We start from the raw sequence: 18,074 nt of genomic DNA, 5'->3' as shown, positions 1-18,074 counted from the left end.
CTGTATACACATTTCTTGAAATGATTATGTGTACCAAATTAATGAGAAACACTCGAATACTGCTCTAAAGCCTCTCAGGAAATGAGAACATTTACTAAGGGACTATGAAGGAAATCCATGGCCTGATTGTCACCTGAGGTCATGATGATGTCCCTGACTGGACTTCTGCCATAGTCCATGTCTTGCCATGGCCCAGACACAGATGTGGGTGTCCATGTGAATAGTCATGTCTCCTTTTACCAGTGGGGGCCTTGCAGCCCACTGCTAAATCTATAGCAAGAGAAATCTGTAGCTTAGTTTATTTAGTTTGTTTTTTTGTTGTGTTTTGTTTGCGTTAGTTTTTAAAGTTTTCTTTTTTATGGTTCCTTTTTATGGTTCTTTTTTATGGTTTGAATTTTTCTGTTTATTTGTTCTTCATTTAGTTGTTGTTGTTGTTTTTGTATTTTTCTAAGTTGACTCACTGTTTATATTTACTGTTCCCTTTACTTCTGTATTGAGTAAACTTTCTGTATTTTCATGAATATAAATTGTTTTCCAACTCTTCTGTCTTAGAACTAATTATTTGGTCAAATGTTGTCTCTCACTGTCTGGTAGCCCCAGAATCTCCTGTAATTCCAGATCACTTGTGTGCCCAGCTTGGGTTACAGTGAGTTCTCAGGATGCCAGGGCTACACAAGTCTTTGGAAATGGATGGTGTTGCCAACTCTCTGTATTTTCATTGCATGATGGAAAAAGTATCCAGCTGTGTCCTTGTAGTCACTATTTAGCTATGCCTACAATATAGCACTCTGTATACACATTTCTTGAAATGATTATGTGTACCAAATTAATGAGAAACACAAGAATACTGCTCTAAAGCCTCTCAGGAAATGAGAACATTTACTAAGGGACTATGAAGGAAATCCATGGCCTGATTGTCACCTGAGGTCATGATGATATCCCTGTATGGGCTTCTGCCATAGTCCATGTCTTGCCCATGGCCCAGACACAGATGTGGGTGTCCATGTGAATAGTCATGTCTCCTTTTACCAGTGAGGGCCTTGCAGTCCACTGCAGTCAGGGTCACACCTGTGACCATGTTGGTTTTAATGGGACATGCCTCCACAGGGGCCATGTGTGTCTTAAGAGCATGTATTGCCACTTTGGACTATGATGCCATCAGGGCAGGGACTGTTGCTGAGGACCATATGTGGATCCATGGCCCTGCTGTAGCCAGGATCTGCATTTATGTCTCAGGCTCTGTTGTCATCAAAGACATTGCAGATGACTGGAATCTGGGCCACTTCCTGGGGACATGGTGCTGTTGGGTCCTCACCTATCAGAGTGATCTGCACTTCCAACAATGGCCATAAGACATCCAGGCCTGGACTTCAGCATAGGACTATGTGTGGGCCCTGTTGCAAAGACAGTCAGGATCTGTGCTCATGTCCAGGGTCTGGGTATCCACAAATGGTCACACAGATAGGTATGGATCTGAGCCATCACCGAGGACCATATTCATATCCAAGGACTGTGCTTCTGCTGGGGCCATACAGATCTGAGTGGCCAATGCTGCCACTAGGAATCCTGGTGTCCTCCAGGCCTAAGCTACTGTCAAATGCCATATCTGGACCCATGGCCCTGCCACAGCGTTGGTTACATTGATTTCAGTGGCTCCTGTTACCACTGAAACAGGATAGGTTAACACAGTGTTAACCTTACCATTCACAGTCTACAATACTAGTGAGACCAGGACCTGTCCCTCCCCAACTGTAGCTCTTAGGAGAGTGAGTCCTGTTCCTGGACTGAATAGCACAGTAGAGCTGAACTTGTTAGCAGAAGTGCATGTGAGCTGGCCTGAAGTTGTGAGAGCAAAAGATCTGAGTCCATCCACCTTTTTCTACCATGTGTTGGCAAAGGTGAGGAAAAGATGTCAGCCCCATCCTAGCATATGCCACCTTTAGCTGGTGGAGAATTGGCCTTTGGGGCATAAGAACAGAAGATCTGGGTTAGGCTCTTACCAACTGCAGCAATGGGGACAGTAGGCCAGTCATCTTACCTGGGGAAAAGAGTAGAGCTGTCCCTTGTGGTCCAAGTGTGTGTAAGTCAGATGCCAGGGCATGAGAGCAGAATAATTGGCTTCTGTCCAGTATGCCTGTGGTATTGGGTGAACTAACTGGACCAGTGATGGGGAGCTTGCCTGAATGGTTAGATGAGGAAAGGTTGTGGGCTAACCACAGCCTCCACCCAGGCCCAGAACCAGTGCTATGTGTTATCCTACCCTAACATACTCTTCATCTATGAACTGCAAGACCTTGTGAGGAGCCCTGATCTGCATATTCAAAGCTGCAGGATCTCCAAGACAAAACACACCCATAGGATATCAAAGAAGAGTAGAAATAAAAACACATTGTCTACAGTATAGAGAAGCCAGAGGCATGGAAGACTTGCAAGAAAAGATGTATGGACTGAAGTGTATACTGTGTGACTCACTGGGCCACACTTCAGCCTCTTCATGAAAATTTTGTTTGTTTTTAATTGTGTGAAATTGGTATTCTACTGGAAGCAATCTAAAGTTTCAATTATATCACTGTCAAAATACCAATACTATTATTCACAGGGGTATAGAAGCATTCATAATATGGGAATCACAAAATACCCAGAATAGTGGAAGCTAATTCTAAGTAGAAATGGTAAGGTTGGAGATATCACAAATTCTGATATCTAATTATAGGACAGCATCATGGGAGACAAACAACAAAATCCACTAATGAAAGAGACATAGACAGATGGAACTATACTTGAGGACTCAGAAAGTAATACAGCTACAGCACAGACAATGGTGAAAATACACCTTCATTGAATGGTGCTGAGAAAATTGGAGATCTCTATGCAGTACAATGAAATACCCTTGTCACACTGACCAAAATAATTAAAAATTAATCAAATAGCTCATTGCAAAACATTAAACTGTAATACTGTTAGAGAAGTAAATGAAATCACTTTAAGAATATACCAGGAATTTCTACTGTGATTGGATTGTATCCACATACTGCTTTTTGGTAGAATATCCCTTTTTTATAAAACTAATTCATGTGATCCATGAACAAAATTCCAAGAATATTTTTCACAGACATAGAAAGAAAAACAGCCTAAAAATGCATGCAGAGGAACAAAGGAACAAATTAGACCAAATCACACCTAAATAACCTAAATAAGAATAATACTGAGGAAGGTATCACCATTATGGATATCAAAATAAACAACAAAACCATAATGATTAAAACAGCATGATAGTGATTTAACAGTAGACATAGTGTCAGTGGAGATTACAGGATATGGGGAGTCATGGAAAGAAGCAGGATTAGCCATTAATGAAAGTTCATCCCCAATAGCATTGGAGACTGAAACATACTGAAATGTCAGACTGTGGGACAACCACCAAGGATAGAGGAATCAGCTTCAGCCTACAAGAGAAGCTATGTGTGCTGAGGATGGCAAACCTATAGAGGTGGAGATTTTCGAGACCTTTGGAATCCAGAAAATCATGAGTAAGTTCCAAACATCAATGACTAATTCACACTAATGGATTGAATTTAGCTTTGATCTGATTGTAACTATTTCCTGCTTCTTACCTTTTCAAATGAAAAATGTTTTTATAAAGTTGTTTTAATTGTATGAGAATCCATCTTTAAGAGAATTTTGATGCTCTAAGGGACCTGGAACTTTTAAAGTCTTAATTTTTTAAATAGTGGAAATTTTAAAGTATTCTGATATTTTATATTGTCATATTAAGGTCAGTTCCTAGGAATCAACAAGATAGGAAAGTTTATATGTTAAGAGTGATGTGGCTATATGTCAAACTAACACGTGTCCAACTTGACATGAGTAAAGTCACTTGTGAAGAAGAAACTCAACTGAGTAATCTTCTTAATCTTACTGGCCTGAAGGCATATCTGAGGGGCATTTTTTGATTAGTGATTTATGTGAGTTGGCACAGTCCTTTGTAGGTTGTGCCTCCCTTCATCAGGTGGTCCTGGGGTGTATAAGAAAGTAAACTGAATGGCCAGTGAATCAGGTCAATAAGTGTTAGTTTTCCAAGATCTCTTTCTTAATCCCTGCATCTAGATTCCTGTCTTGACTTCCTACCTTGGATTCCCTCATTGATGGACTAGACCGTGGAAAATGGAATAAACCCTTTCATCACTAATTGGACTTTTGATTTAGTATTTCATCACAGCAACAGGGGTACAAACTAGGCCAAATGGTCATATTTATACACACAGCCCTTCAATGATGTCAGACTTGCTGCAATAAGTGTCTATTGGTAGTAGACAGTATTCAATGCAGAAATTCATATCTGGTCAATGAGCTGAGATAAAAACTGTGAGTGTTTAACTCTAAATGGTACATCTTTATCAACACCCCCTGCTCTCCGTTAAGACTTAGGAAAATTAAAGAAGAGGAGGTAGAAAGAATAAGAGCCAGAAGATGAGAATGTCTGCTGTGGAATTCTATGTTCTGGACATGAGTAGCTGTCATACCTAAGAACTCATAACATATGTGATTATATACACTTGAGACAAAGCCAGTCAAATTTCTGATTTGAATGGAGTTGTCCTCAGTAGGCAATGCTCTATGCAGTGTAGGCCCCACACTATTGTAAATTGATGGATTCTGGGGGATGTCAAATCACTCTTCCTGAAGGTGTAGACATTTGTAGATATCCCATGCCTCAGTGGATTGCCCACACCCATACACATACAGACAGCATTAATTGGACTTGCTATCTTAGTTTCCTTTGTCCTTCTATGGCTAATATCTGGAGGAAAAGTAATTTGGGAAAGGAAAAGCTTCATTTTGTCTTATGGTTTCAGAACACAGTCCATCACTGAGGGAATCAGGGCATAAACTTGTTATCAGGCCAGTTTCTATTCTATACAGCATTACCTCCAACAAGGTAATGCACTTTACAAAGAGATACAGCAAGGACAAAGGTGAGTGTGGCTTATTGTGTGGCTTGCAGTTTAACTTGCACTCATTAAGATTTCTTATATAGTTTAGGACCACCTGCCTAGGATGCTCTGGCCCACAGTGGGCTACACCTCCCTACTCCTATTAGCAATCTGGATAATCCACAAAGACAAATCTGTGTACATCCTTTTCCCCACATGTCAGACATCTACAACTGAACAAAATACAAAGAATAGGTAGCAATATGTTACCAAATCTAATTGATGCATCTGCAATGTAACTCCTACACCTAAGACTAAAGAGAACCGCATAAGAGGTGGCAGAAAGATAGTAAGAGCCAGAGGACAAAAATGTCAATGTCTATAAAGTTTTCAATAGACATTATAAGGAAAATGTACCCATGAATCTCAAAAATGTGATATCCTGAACAAAACAAACATCATGACATCAGTTGACATGGCAACATGGATGGGGAGAGTCCAAATTGTTCTACTCCTAGATGGTGCCTGAGAAGCAAAAGGAGACTGGGGAAAAACAGGCAGTGATTTCACCTTGTTCTGTCTGTGGCTGAATGAGTCTAATCCTTACATTCACTGTGTCACAAATCACCTGCCCCTGTAAATGAAAGCTGTTCTGCACCTCTGCCAGGCTCAGCCCCACAGCAGGGTTTTCCTGGAGCTTCAGCTGCAGGGTTTGGTGTGGGCTGCAGGTGCCTGGAGAGCACTGTGTTCCTGCTGCACAGAAGTAGGTGGCTGAGTCTCCAGGCTGAGAATCTGTGATGTGCAAGGAGAGATGTTTATCCCTCTCACTGAAGAAGACTGTGAATCTTCCATCTTCCTTTTCATTAGACACTGAACGTATGGCTATCAGGAGTGCAGGCCTTCTCCAGGGAACTGCCTGTACCATGGGTAGTAGTCAAATGCACTGTTCTCATAAGTGCAGTTCAGAACTGAAGTCCCTCCTCCCCAGAGTGTCCCCTCAGAGATTGGGGACTTTGTCTCACTTGCTGCTTCTCAGGTTTCTTCTAATGGCCACTCCGCCCTGTGTAGAGAAATAACAAATGTCGTTAGATTCCCAGATCTCTACATTCTCTTGATGGTTTCAGCACTCATGATTTTGTCTGGTGCCCCAGTTCTCCCATGGCTCCACATTAATCCCCCTCCTGGGGTTTCTTCTCCATGACTCACAGGCTGGGTGAAGGGCTAGAAACTACAAATGATGCTTTCAGGATCTTGTCCTTTCCTCCTAGACTGAAGCTTGGGGAGAACGCAGGTGACCTTTCATCTCTGCCACAACACAGACTCCAACTTCACAGTCACCTACTTTATTCAACAGGTTCCACCCGTCACAAAAACTTTGTTTAAAGCTATTTCTGACATGGCAAGGACCTCCCCATTTTCCACAAATTTAGTATTGCTGAAAATACAGTCATTGAGTATCAGAAATCCCCTCCTCATAATTCTACTATAATACACCATTTAGAAATGTGTATTGACCTAGCCACAAAGAATAGCAGTGTGGATTTTCTGAAAGATATAAAGAAAAGAGATAGTGTGAGAAAGAGGGAGAGAAAAAGAGCAAGCAAGCAAGCAATAATTCACTTATGAGCACTTATCCAGGGTAACTGATGTCATCATATAAGAGAGAGACCTGCATAAGTGTTTATTACAGCACCATTCATGATTAGAAGATGTAGCTGCAGCCAGGGTACCACCTGTCAAAGGATGAATGAATAAAATATTGTGCCTGAAGCAACAGAGTAATGCTGAACCACAAGATTAAATGAACTTGAGCCATCTACACAAAAATGGATGGTATTGAAAAACATAGAGATACACAACAATATGTGTTCTCATACATGACATCTTTAAAAACAAAGACAATGAAATGGAAGAAAGATGGTTTGAAAATAGAAGCTATACAAATGAATAAGTGTAGGAAGAATGAAGACAGGAGAATAGGAGAGGAAAATAGAGGGTGAAGGCAGGATAAACATGAAATATCAATACAAATGCATTTATTTAAATTTACAAGAAACCCACTAATTTGTGCAATTAATGTGCACTGATAATTTTAGTAACTATAAAAGTAAAAAAGCATCAAATTAAAATTTTCCTCATTGTAGAAACTTATACACAAACATACATTAAAAAGAGTTAAGATGGAGATAACCTATTATAAAGACAGAATAGGCCTACTAGACACCACAAATGAAAATGCCCATGTCAGGATAGGGTTAGCTTTTCTGGTGTTTGAATTAGTTTGTTTACTATTGCTAAAATAAACATAATTACCAGATGAAACTTAGGGAGGAACTAATTTATTTGGTTTATATTTCTGATTATGGGCCATCACTCAAGGTATCCTAGTCAGGAACTCAAGATGGAACAGAGGCAGGAAACATATATGAAATTTCCTTACTGGCTTGCTCCCCCTGGCTTGATCATCTTTTTTTTTAATACAACCCAGGACATTCTTTCCAGGGGTGACAAGGCCCACAGTGGGCTGGGCCCCCTTTTATCAATTGTTAATGAAGAAAATGTCTGCAAAAAAAATTATAAGAAATAAAATTCTTTAAGGTTCCCTATTCCTGGGTATCTCTAATTTGTGTCAAATTAACAAAAATTAACCATCACACCAGCCCCTTGTCAACCTGACACATAAAAATATCATTATTGAAACATAATTTTCCTGTCTTGTTGATCCCCAAGATCTTATTTTAGCATCACAATATTAACCGTAGTATAACTTTTAAATAACCAGTGTTTTATTTACACACTGTAGTATTTCTTAACTGTTAAAAACAAAGACTTCATGAAAATTTCTGGCAAATAGAACTAGAAAAGATAATCCTGAGTGAGGTAACCCAGACCCAGAAACACAAACAAGGTATGTACTCATTTATAAGTAGATATTAGCCATTGTGTCAGTTTGAGTGTAATTGGCCACCATAATCTCATAGGGAGTGACACTAACTAGGAGTTGTGTCCTTATTGGAGTAGATGTGGTCATGATGGAGGAAGTGTGTCACTGTGGAGGCAGGCTTTGAGGTCTCATATATGTGCTCAGGCCTCGATCAGTAAGACAATCCACTTTTTGTTCCCTTCTCATCAAGATGTATCCAGCAGCACATTGCCATGCTTCCTGCCATGATAATGGACTGAACATCTGAAGTGTATGTAAGTAAGTCATGCCAATCAAAAGTTTTCCTTATAAGAGTTGCTGTGGTCATGATGTCTTTTCACTGTAATAGAAACCGTAAGACAGCCAAAAGTAGAGAATAACCATGCTACAAACCACAGACATGAACAGCAGGGAGATGCAGGACAAAGTTGCTTCACATAAGGACTGAGGGATTTCTGATACTACCAGGATGAGTGGGTAATTTAAAACAAACCTCAGTGGTGAGAGATTTCTGATACTATATGGAACAATGGGTGATTTAAAACAGATGTATTCTTTATTTCTGAAGTTTTCATTTGATATTGTGACCCATTACTGAATATGAGAACTTCAAAACTGAAAAAGTTAAATTAGTTTTCAGAAGTTCTGTGTATTGACTGAGTGCCTAACTGCCTACTGTATGGGAGTACTTGGGTGTCTTTCATGACACACACTATTCCAATCTTCATTTTAGTCTCTATAGTGGGGTGCAATTAATGTGTACTGCAAAGAAGTCAGAGCAAGTTTGATGAACAGGTGTTTTAATAGAAAGTACTCAGGCGACAGAGTCAGTCCCCTACAATCAGGCCAACCATGCAACAGAGACAGCCTCCTCCGTGCGACCCTCATATTTAAAGTCTTGCTATGTCACTCTGACCAGGCCCTAGTTTGTGTGGTCTGCAACACCTGTGCCAGCCCCCAAGAGGGCGTGGCTAACATTTTCCCTACAAGTCTCAGCACTCAAGAACAGAAAACTGAAGCCTACGAACAACGCTTGTGTATTTAGAGAAGACAATGAAGGAAAGGGTGTGGACACTGCTTCCCGATCCAGTCAGAGGAGATCCTGATGATGGAGGAGACAGATCTGGCTTCAAACCATGAGTAGATTTTTCAGTGAAAATGATATATGACACAGTTCTAGGCACAGGTCATATCAGTGTGGCTGGAGATTGGACCAAGTGTGGGTGACAGCATCAGAAATGTTCATTAGAGATTGTAATGTGACACCAGCCCTGAAGGATAGCATGTATCTTCATACTGTTCACTTCAAATTCCTATTTGTCCACACTATGGGCCCAGTGTTGTAGAGGTAAATGGCCCAATAGATTCATGTATTTGGAATCTAATAAAACATAGGAACTAGTTTAGTTATTTTAAGCAATAACCTCCAGCTTATTGAGGAGGGTTCAGAAGAGTCACAACCTTCACCTACTGTGATGCAGCATTGCCCCTCAGTGGACAGCTAGGAATCTCTTTACTCGACAGTGTCCTGAGATTAGAAGCCCACGCCTTAAAGAAAGCCACCGAGTCTTTCTCTGGAGGCAATACTCTTGAGATGAAAGAGATTTTTGTCTTTGTTGAGGTCAGCTTAGCATAGTTTTCTATCCTTCCCCTCCCAGCCTTTCTTTATACTTCATTATATTTCCTAATCTTTTTATTTGTCAAAAATTACTCTGTTTGTAAAAATGGGAGAAGCCTTCGAAAGGTATGAGGAAATGTCAGTACTTTTTACTCACAGTTAAGTTTCATAAAATAAGTAGATGGCTGTATTTGACATAAGTTATATCTTATTAGCCCTTTATTATAGAACATTTGTACATAGGGTGATTATTAAGCCATAAACATTCCTTTTCATTAAATATTTCATTGAAAGTACAATGTAATCACATCAATTCCTCTTTGCCTTCTTTCCTAAACCTTCCATTTAGTCCTCTTTGCCCTCTTTCAAATTTATGCCTCTTCTTTCATTAATCATTGTTACATATGTATGTAGATACAGGTTTATTCCTAAATACACAACTACAAACTATTCAATCTATATAATACCAATTGTAAGTATGTTGGGCTGACCAATCAGTATTGGATAACCAATCGGTGTGTTCTTCTCTGGGAAATGCTGTTTCTCCCACCAGCATTTGTTAGGTGCCGGTACTTCATTGTCTAGGATTGAGACTTTGTGTACTTTCCTCCATGCACTTTAGCATGTCTATTGTTCTTGTCCTTGTCCAGCTCTTGTTCAGGCAGTCATGCTGGTGAGTCTTCTTAGGTATAGCTTCTGATATTCTTAGGAGACATAATTTCACAACAAACTACCTAATCTTCTGGCACTTATCATATTCCCTCCCCTTTTCATAAATGTTTCCTGAGCCTCAGGTGCAGGAGTTAAATTGTACACATAGCCATTGGGACCCCAGAATTCTGCATCTTGACTGGTAGTGATTTTCTGCAATGGCTTCCATCTGCTAGTAGAGCCATGGATTTGGAGGAGAAGCTACAACCACTGCTTCACTGAACCAGAACAACCCCCAACTCCATTCTAATTATTTCTGTGTCTCTCATGCACATTCCTTGCACAAGGTCTGCTTATTTGGCTCATTTTAGGATGAGTCATTCATTCTCTTTTATTGAGTTGTAAGACTTTTTAGATCTTCTATTTAAAGTCAGTTGAACAAATTATATGTGTGAGAAATTTCTCATAGTTGCTTGTCTCATTATTGTCTTAAGGATGTTAAATACATGAAAATGTAATTCAAAATAATGAGTCAAAATATCCAATGGCTTCAATTTCCCCCAACATCTTCCATAAATTCAGTAATAACAACAAAATTTCAAGCCACATTTAAAAAAATTGATTAATTGAATGGAGACCAGCTCACTGTGGGTCACTCCATTCTGTGGGAAAGTGTCCTGGCTCATATAAGGAAGCTTCTGTGGTATGAGCTTGTGAGTGACCTAACTACAGAGTTCCTCCATAGTTTCTATTGTATTTTCCTGTTTGAAGTCCTGCTCGATTGCCAATGATGGACTATGACCTGGAGCTGAAAGCAAAATAAATCCTTTTGCTTTCTAAGTAGCTTTTTCTCAGAGAGTTTTATCACAGCAACAGAAAGGAAACGGGGACATCTAGCTGTCTGTACACTCTGTGTCCTCTATGACTTGATGTTCCTGCTGTTGCTGCATTTGTTTTCTCCTCACTAACCCTGATCCTGTCCACAGCAGAGAGACCTGGGAGCCTGCCTTTAGCTTTCATTCCCTTTTCTCTTTATCCTTCACACAGTGAGGCTTAAATGATCACATTGGTTCTGTATTTCATTCTCTTCTCTGTTAGTTCTTAGATGGCATTGATGCTTCTGGAGGGAGAATATGTGGAGAAATGAAGATAAAACCAAAGCCCAGAATCTCTGAGGCTTAAACCTACCCTAACCCTGAATTCTACCAACACAGGAAAGATACTAAACCAGGCAGTTTCTGTTGTAGCTTCTTGATTGGTCTTGTGAGTGGTTAGGCCACACCCACCCAACTGAAGGTTTGTGTACTGGCTGCAGGTGTGTGGGGAGCACTGTGCATTCATGGCACAGAAATAAGTGCCTGAGTCTGTGGTCTGAGAGGAGGAAATGTACAAAGAGCTGTGACGTTCCTGAGTGACTGTTGTGGACTTCAGTCTCCCACTCTGCTTTGTTCCAGAAGGATTGACAAACAGGCTGATGAGGTGTCCACCAGGGCTTTGGTGAAACCACTGTACTTGGTATGATGTGGAGGAAAAGTTGCACTGCAGCTCTGCCCTCTCTCCCTCCTGCAGAACCAAGGACACAGGACTCTGCTTCACTTGTTGCCCTTTCACCCCTGATTAGAAACAGAGAAAGAGACACAGATGGAGGTCACTGAGCATCCTCAGAACCCTGACCACACCCATGTCCTCTGAGAAGGAGGGAGCTCTGCAGGACTCCTGAGCTGCTTCCCACCCTCCATGCCCTGAGCACAATCCTCTCTGTCCCTGAGTGTGGACAGCCAGACTCACAGCAAACCTGGGAGCACAGCAACCCCAGCAGAGAGCACAGCAGCCTCTTCATGGTGCTTGTTTGGATGCTGGAGACAAAAGCAAGTAACCAAGCCCTGGGCTGTGGTGTCAGGATGGCTGTTGAATGTCCCTCCTCCTGCACCAGGCAGCTCCACCCAGGAACCCTGCCAGGCCAGACACTGCAGAGTTCCCTCCCAGCCTTCTGAGTCTGAAGCTCCTCCCAACCAGACCTGTCTGAGAGTCTGGGTAGAGCAGTGGGATGGGGGCATTTTGAGATGACGCTGAGGTTGTGTGCAGTTAGGTATTCTGAAAGCAGGAGGGTACCAGCCTCTCACAAGGATAATAGACCTCAGTCCCACACAGAGTCTGGCTCACTCAGAGAAACAACAGCTAAAGTTTTAACTCAGAAAACAGAAGCTGTTCTGACTAAAGACCTTTACTGGGGCCTGAGGGATGGTCAGCAGATCAGGATCCTTATCATTCCAGGAAGCCTTAGTTTCCTTCCCAGCATCCACATCAGGTGGCTCACAACTGCCTGTAACTCAAGCTCCCGGGGACCTGATGCTCTCTTCTGTCCTCCGAACCTGTACACAACTGTCAGACATTTGCCCAGACCCAAACTCATATAAAATGAAAAAAAAAAAAAAACCTCTCTTGTGAAATAATTTAAGTAAAATCACTGCAGTAGAAAAAGAAATAGGAACATAATGATATAGAGAGTATAAATGTAATGGTTTCAAAGTTTTCAGATGCATTTTAAAAATTAGGAACTCCTGCTTCAATCAAGGTTTGTTCTACAGTTGTTTAAAAATATGACCACATATGAAGGCAGTGGACTCGGGGAAGCTAACATAGGAGTTCTGCATCCAGAGTGACAGGGACAGCAGTTCAGGTGTGCTATTGTACATGGTGACTGCAGGGAACAATTGATCATGCATTCAGAACAATAGACAAATGCATTTTAAGGATTGTACCATAGATTTGCCTGTTTGTGAAATGACACCAGTAATAAAAACCAAACATGCAATCTCACGAAAAATATCTCACCAAACTTTCCCCATCTCAGTCCATCACTGTCTCAAACAGTTAGAGCAACTAATGTCTGCTAACCTCATCCACACTCCTTCCTCTACCCTGCCCTCTCATCCCCCCCTTTTAAGTCCTGCCTGTTCCTTTTCCACCATTTCCCCTTTTGTGGAAGCTTTTTTCCTATTTCTGCTTTCCTATGAAGATCCCTTTCTCCCTCATGACCTCTTATTGGTGTTATTCTTTTGTTTAAAAAGAAGAAAAGAGAAATGCTGAGACATGAGACATAAGACTATAAGTTTATTATAAGGCCCAGCAGAATGGGGAGACTAAGAGGAACAGGGGTAAATGGCTGACCGCCATGTCCGGACACCATAGAGAGGCAGAGAGAGAGCATAGGTGAGAGACAGAGTAGAGAGAAAGCAGAGAGGAAACAGAGAGAGGAAACAGAGAGCATAAATGGGCAGGGACTTGTCTTTTAAAGGGGTCCTCTGCACCTGCGTGCAGACTTAGTTCCCATGGAACCTTGGGCTGACCAGGGTACCGCCTGTTCCACCAGGTAATGGGCAGGCCAGCATAATGCCTGAACCTTTCAATTGGTACCTAACATTTACGGATATTCCAAATGAAACACACATGTTAAAATCTAGCATCCACACACTTGAGGAAACACACCATTTTGTTGTTTATTGGGTCTAGGTGGTCTTGCTCAGAATGACTGCTTCTAATTCCAACCACTTACGTGAAAATTTCATAATTTCTGTCGTGACCCGGCTTGTCTCAGTTTTAACCCACGACAGCCATGAGGTTCGGCCTGAGTGGGGTTGTGTGGACTTGGAAGCTCCCAGCAGCCCAACGGCGATAAAGATCAAACACAGGCATCTTGTCATCTTCAGAGAGCTCTCAGTTCCATGTTGTGGAACTAGAGTCATTTCTTTATTAGCCATCTTTTCTGGTGTTTCTTAACCGTCCTGCCATGACCACGAGGAAACCATCCCTCTTTGTTCTACTCTCTCCTCTGGTCACTCGCCCCTCCCTCCTAACCTTCTGTCCTCACAAGTTACTCACATACCTCTGATCTCCCTGCCTAGGTGCAGGCCCATTCAGATGCATAGGTGCATAGATATGCAAATTAGGAGGCATATTACCCTGAGGCCATGGTAAACAAAAGTAGCCCTACTGGCATTATCAATACAATGGTGAGGCCAGAGCTTTCTGGTGCTCCATGTTTACTGGTGCTAGAGACTGGGCCCAAAAATATTCTGTAACAGAATTATTCAGTCCCCCACAAATTTCAAATTTCTTATCAACTGAGCACATTTTCATAATTCATTTATCAGTTAATGGACATCTACAGCATTTCCAATTCCTAGTGATCAGGAATAGGCATTAATGAACACAGAAGAGCAAGTATCTCATTAGAAACATAACATATTCTTTTGATTAATTCTACAAGACTGGTGTAGCTAGTTTGGTAGATCTATGTTCAGCATTTGAAGGAACCACCATAGTGATTTCCATACTGTTTGTGCCCATTTGCACTCATATCAGCAATGAATAAGTTCTGTGCCTTAGGTCAGCCTCTCAGTTGGTGTCCTGGTCCTGTGTTCTTACTATCCCTCCCTGCTCCTTTTCTGTGGTGTTCCCTGAGCCTTAGATGTAGGAATCACTTTGTAGTTGTATTAACTTGGACTAGAGAAGTAAAAATATTTTTCTCTACACTTTGACTAGTTATTAAACACTGCAGTGGCCTCTATGTGTTTCAAAATAAAACTACTGTGATGAGGGGTGAGAACTACAGTTATCTCTGTGTGTAGTTACAAATATTTAGAAGATAGTTAGAAGCTACAATGATTCTCCTCTAGGGTCTATGGCCTCTCCAGACATTGGTAGTTAACTAGGTTTACATTATTTGGCCTGATTTCCTTCCTACTGAGCAAGTCTTAAACAAAATAAGACATATGTTAGTTTTTACCAAGATAAAAGTTCTATTATTGCACTCTTGTGGGTGTTCTTACCATGGTGGTCATTGTTCTTTCATAGTCTTTAGACAGTTGGTAGAATTATTATTGCTTTTCTCCTTTGTAATACTTCATATACTATAAGAACTTCTCCTCAGGAAGGAGTCTTCAGGTCAGCTCTAGCTACATTCCTTAAGTCCTGTAAGTGGTGTCATTAGCAAAGTGGTCTTACCTACAATTTCTATGAGGCAATCAAGGGCAATAGCAATATCCTATTTCATTTGCAAAGACTCTTGAAGCCGCTGACCAACAACTCGAAGGGAGGTTTCCCATGCCCGTCACTGAAGTTTTTGCTATATTTGGCATTCATTCTAAATTTGACAAACACTCATCTCAAAGGTTCTGTTTTACGCTGTGCTATTAGAACTAGTTTTTGGAGTTTAGAAATGCAATTTGACTGATATGACAGACTTTAAAGATTCCCCCATGGAAGGCCTCACCCTCCCTGGTGAGTAGAAAGGGGTTAGGATAGGGAATTGGTGGGGGGCAGGGGAGGAGAGGAGGGAGAGGGAACTGAGATTAACACAAAAAAGAAGCTTGTTTCTAATTTAAATAAAAATGCAATCTGACATTCTATTTTGTTCCTTAACCAGTAAGAAATCATGCACTTCTTTGCTATTCTTTGTGTGCAGAAATATGAGTCTTTCTATAGGGACACAATATTCTTTGATTTTGGATCTTTCTTTCTTTACACAGAGATAAATATGAGTACTAGAGCATTATAGTTTAAATCACTATTGTGTTTCCAGAATTGAGGTGGATCAAAACCTTGGTGTCTTTTTTCATATTTCAGAAGAATTATCAGTGAATTTAACTCTAATCCCAGGTGAGTGACTACAAGATGTCCTCAGGATTTCAGCAAAGTTCAATGGGAGATAAGAGTAGTAGACGTTAAGGGAGAAGGATTTCTCCAAAAAGTCTTTCATGACCAGGCTGACTCCTACAGGAAAGGGGAGGAGCTGCCTCTGGGGCATCATCTTGAAAATTCCAACACCTGTGTTTCCTGAGTATTTTCACTAAGAGAATGCTGTGTGGTGGTGTGACAATTTCAATGAGAATGACCCCACAGACTCAGATAGCTGAATGTTAGGCTCCCAGTTGGTGGAGTGTGTAGGAAGGACCAGGAGGTGTGAACTTATCAGAGGAGGTATGTCACTGACAGTCAGCTTTGGAATCTCGAAGACTAAGCCAGGCCCACTCTCTCCCTCCCCTGTGCCTTGCTTTGATCAGATAGAAGCTTTCAGCTACTTCTCCAGGGCCTGGTACTATGCTCCCAACCATGATGGCCATGGACTGTCTGTCTAAAACTGTAATCAAGCTCCAAATTAAATGATTTCTCCTATAAGTTGTCTTGGTCATGGAGTCTCTCCATAGCAATAGAACAGTAACTGAAACAAGAAGTCAGGCTGAATCTCTGTAACATAAACTAAGGAGAGGAAGAATCTAAATTAGTTGTGGAGTGAGATTGAAGTATATTTCTAAGACTAGAGTTTATGTTCCTGCTTTGGTCATAAATTTGTGGAATTAAATAGAAGATTGCTGGATAATTTAGATCACTAAATTTTTAAGGTGTCCTGGTAGAGATAAATCCGATGCCAGGGTTTTCCAAGAGGTGTTTTTGTGGAGAGGTCCTCCACTTAGGGAGAGAAGTATATTTCAGGGGATCAAACCCCAGGTTGTCTCTTGCAATGACTTCCATCCTATCCCATCAGAAAATCTACAGGATCCTAGGTTTCTAGGAATTTGCCCTGAGATTTGGTGATGCTTTTCAGGATGCTGGGTAAATCTCACTGAGAGAAGGCACACAGCTCGCCCTCAGCCCTCCTGCACCTTGGTTTGTGTGCATCTTCCCCTGAAGTCTCCCTCACTGTGTAAGTCAGAGCACAGTGGTACAGGGCAGAGTCTGACAGTTGCACTGAGGACTTCTGCAGGTGGAAGGAGCTGTTGCTCTTATGGAGAGTGGCATGGAATCCTTGCTGCTCTGTCTGCTTGTTGTCTGTGGAGCTCCTCAGGAGCAGCCGAGGTGCTTTGTTGAGACCTTGCACATACCAGAAAAATGTAGGAGTTAAATCAATAGTTTGATAGGTGCAGTTCATCATCACAGGTGACCCCTCTGTGACAGTAACCTGGCCTGTCTGGGTCACTGAGTCTCCACTGCTCCTCCCTGAAAATAAATAATAAATAAGGAAATGAGGAGGAATCACGTTTCTATGTGAGGAAGAAGGTGAAGACTCCCACAGCTGTGAGAAGATGACATCATCAACGCTTAGGTAAATGTAACTCACCGAGCATCAAGAGGAGCAGCAGAACTGGGCAGGTGTCAGGAAGCATGTTCACAGAAGACAATGACACTCGGTTCTGGAGTTCACCAAACTCACAGGACAAGTCTCCTCAGGACTTTCCTGAAACTCCTCCCTCATGAACAAGGACCTCCTTCTGCACAGTGACAGTCTGTCATGTGAAGCCACCACCTGATGCATCATCAACCACATCTGAAGAGTCAGCGCCTCTGCTGGTTTAACTTCAATGTGCACCACAGATGGCTGCACAACGCACTGTGAATAAACTTGAAACCTCACCAAAGGAGGCAGGTCTCATGTCCACAGTGGATGTTTGCAATCACCAGTGTTACTGAACTGTATGTATCCTATGGTACTTAGTGTGATAAATATACATAAAATTATATATATATATATACATATATATATATGATATATGTACTTACATACAATTTTAATACATTTTTCATTTTATCAATTCTTAGGGGAATGTTATACAATGAATTTTGATTGTATGCACATGCCCCCTAAACTCTGGCCAGATCCATCCACTCTTCTCTGCCAACCTAGTACCCTCACTCTTTTAAAATAAACACATCAAGCCAGGCAGTGATGGCACACATCTTTAATCCCAGCACTCAAGAGGCAGAGGCAGGTGGATCTCTGTGAGTTTGAGACCAGCCTGGTCTACAAGAGCTAGTTGCAGGACAGCCTCCAAAGCCACCGAGAAGCCCTGTCTCAAAAAACAAATAATAATAATAATAATAATAATAATAATAATAATAATAAATAAACACATCAAGGTTTGCACAGACCATATATTCTTGGATTCGT

At 41.3% G+C, this 18,074-nt stretch overlaps 1 gene segment (V, D, J or C); it reads right to left on the bottom strand.

The window, feature by feature from the left end:
• LOC103161741 overlaps window positions 1-18,074 on the bottom strand; it is an 842,827-nt gene that overhangs the window by 683,684 nt on the left and 141,069 nt on the right. The window contains 1 exon segment of the C gene segment in view: window positions 1,316-1,328. Within this exon segment, the coding sequence occupies window positions 1,316-1,328 (13 nt within the window).

Source organism: Cricetulus griseus (genome assembly GCF_003668045.3).
Source record: "Cricetulus griseus strain 17A/GY chromosome 1 unlocalized genomic scaffold, alternate assembly CriGri-PICRH-1.0 chr1_1, whole genome shotgun sequence".
NCBI classification, from domain to species: domain Eukaryota; kingdom Metazoa; phylum Chordata; class Mammalia; order Rodentia; family Cricetidae; genus Cricetulus; species Cricetulus griseus.
This window is presented reverse-complemented; position numbering and strand designations above follow the sequence as displayed.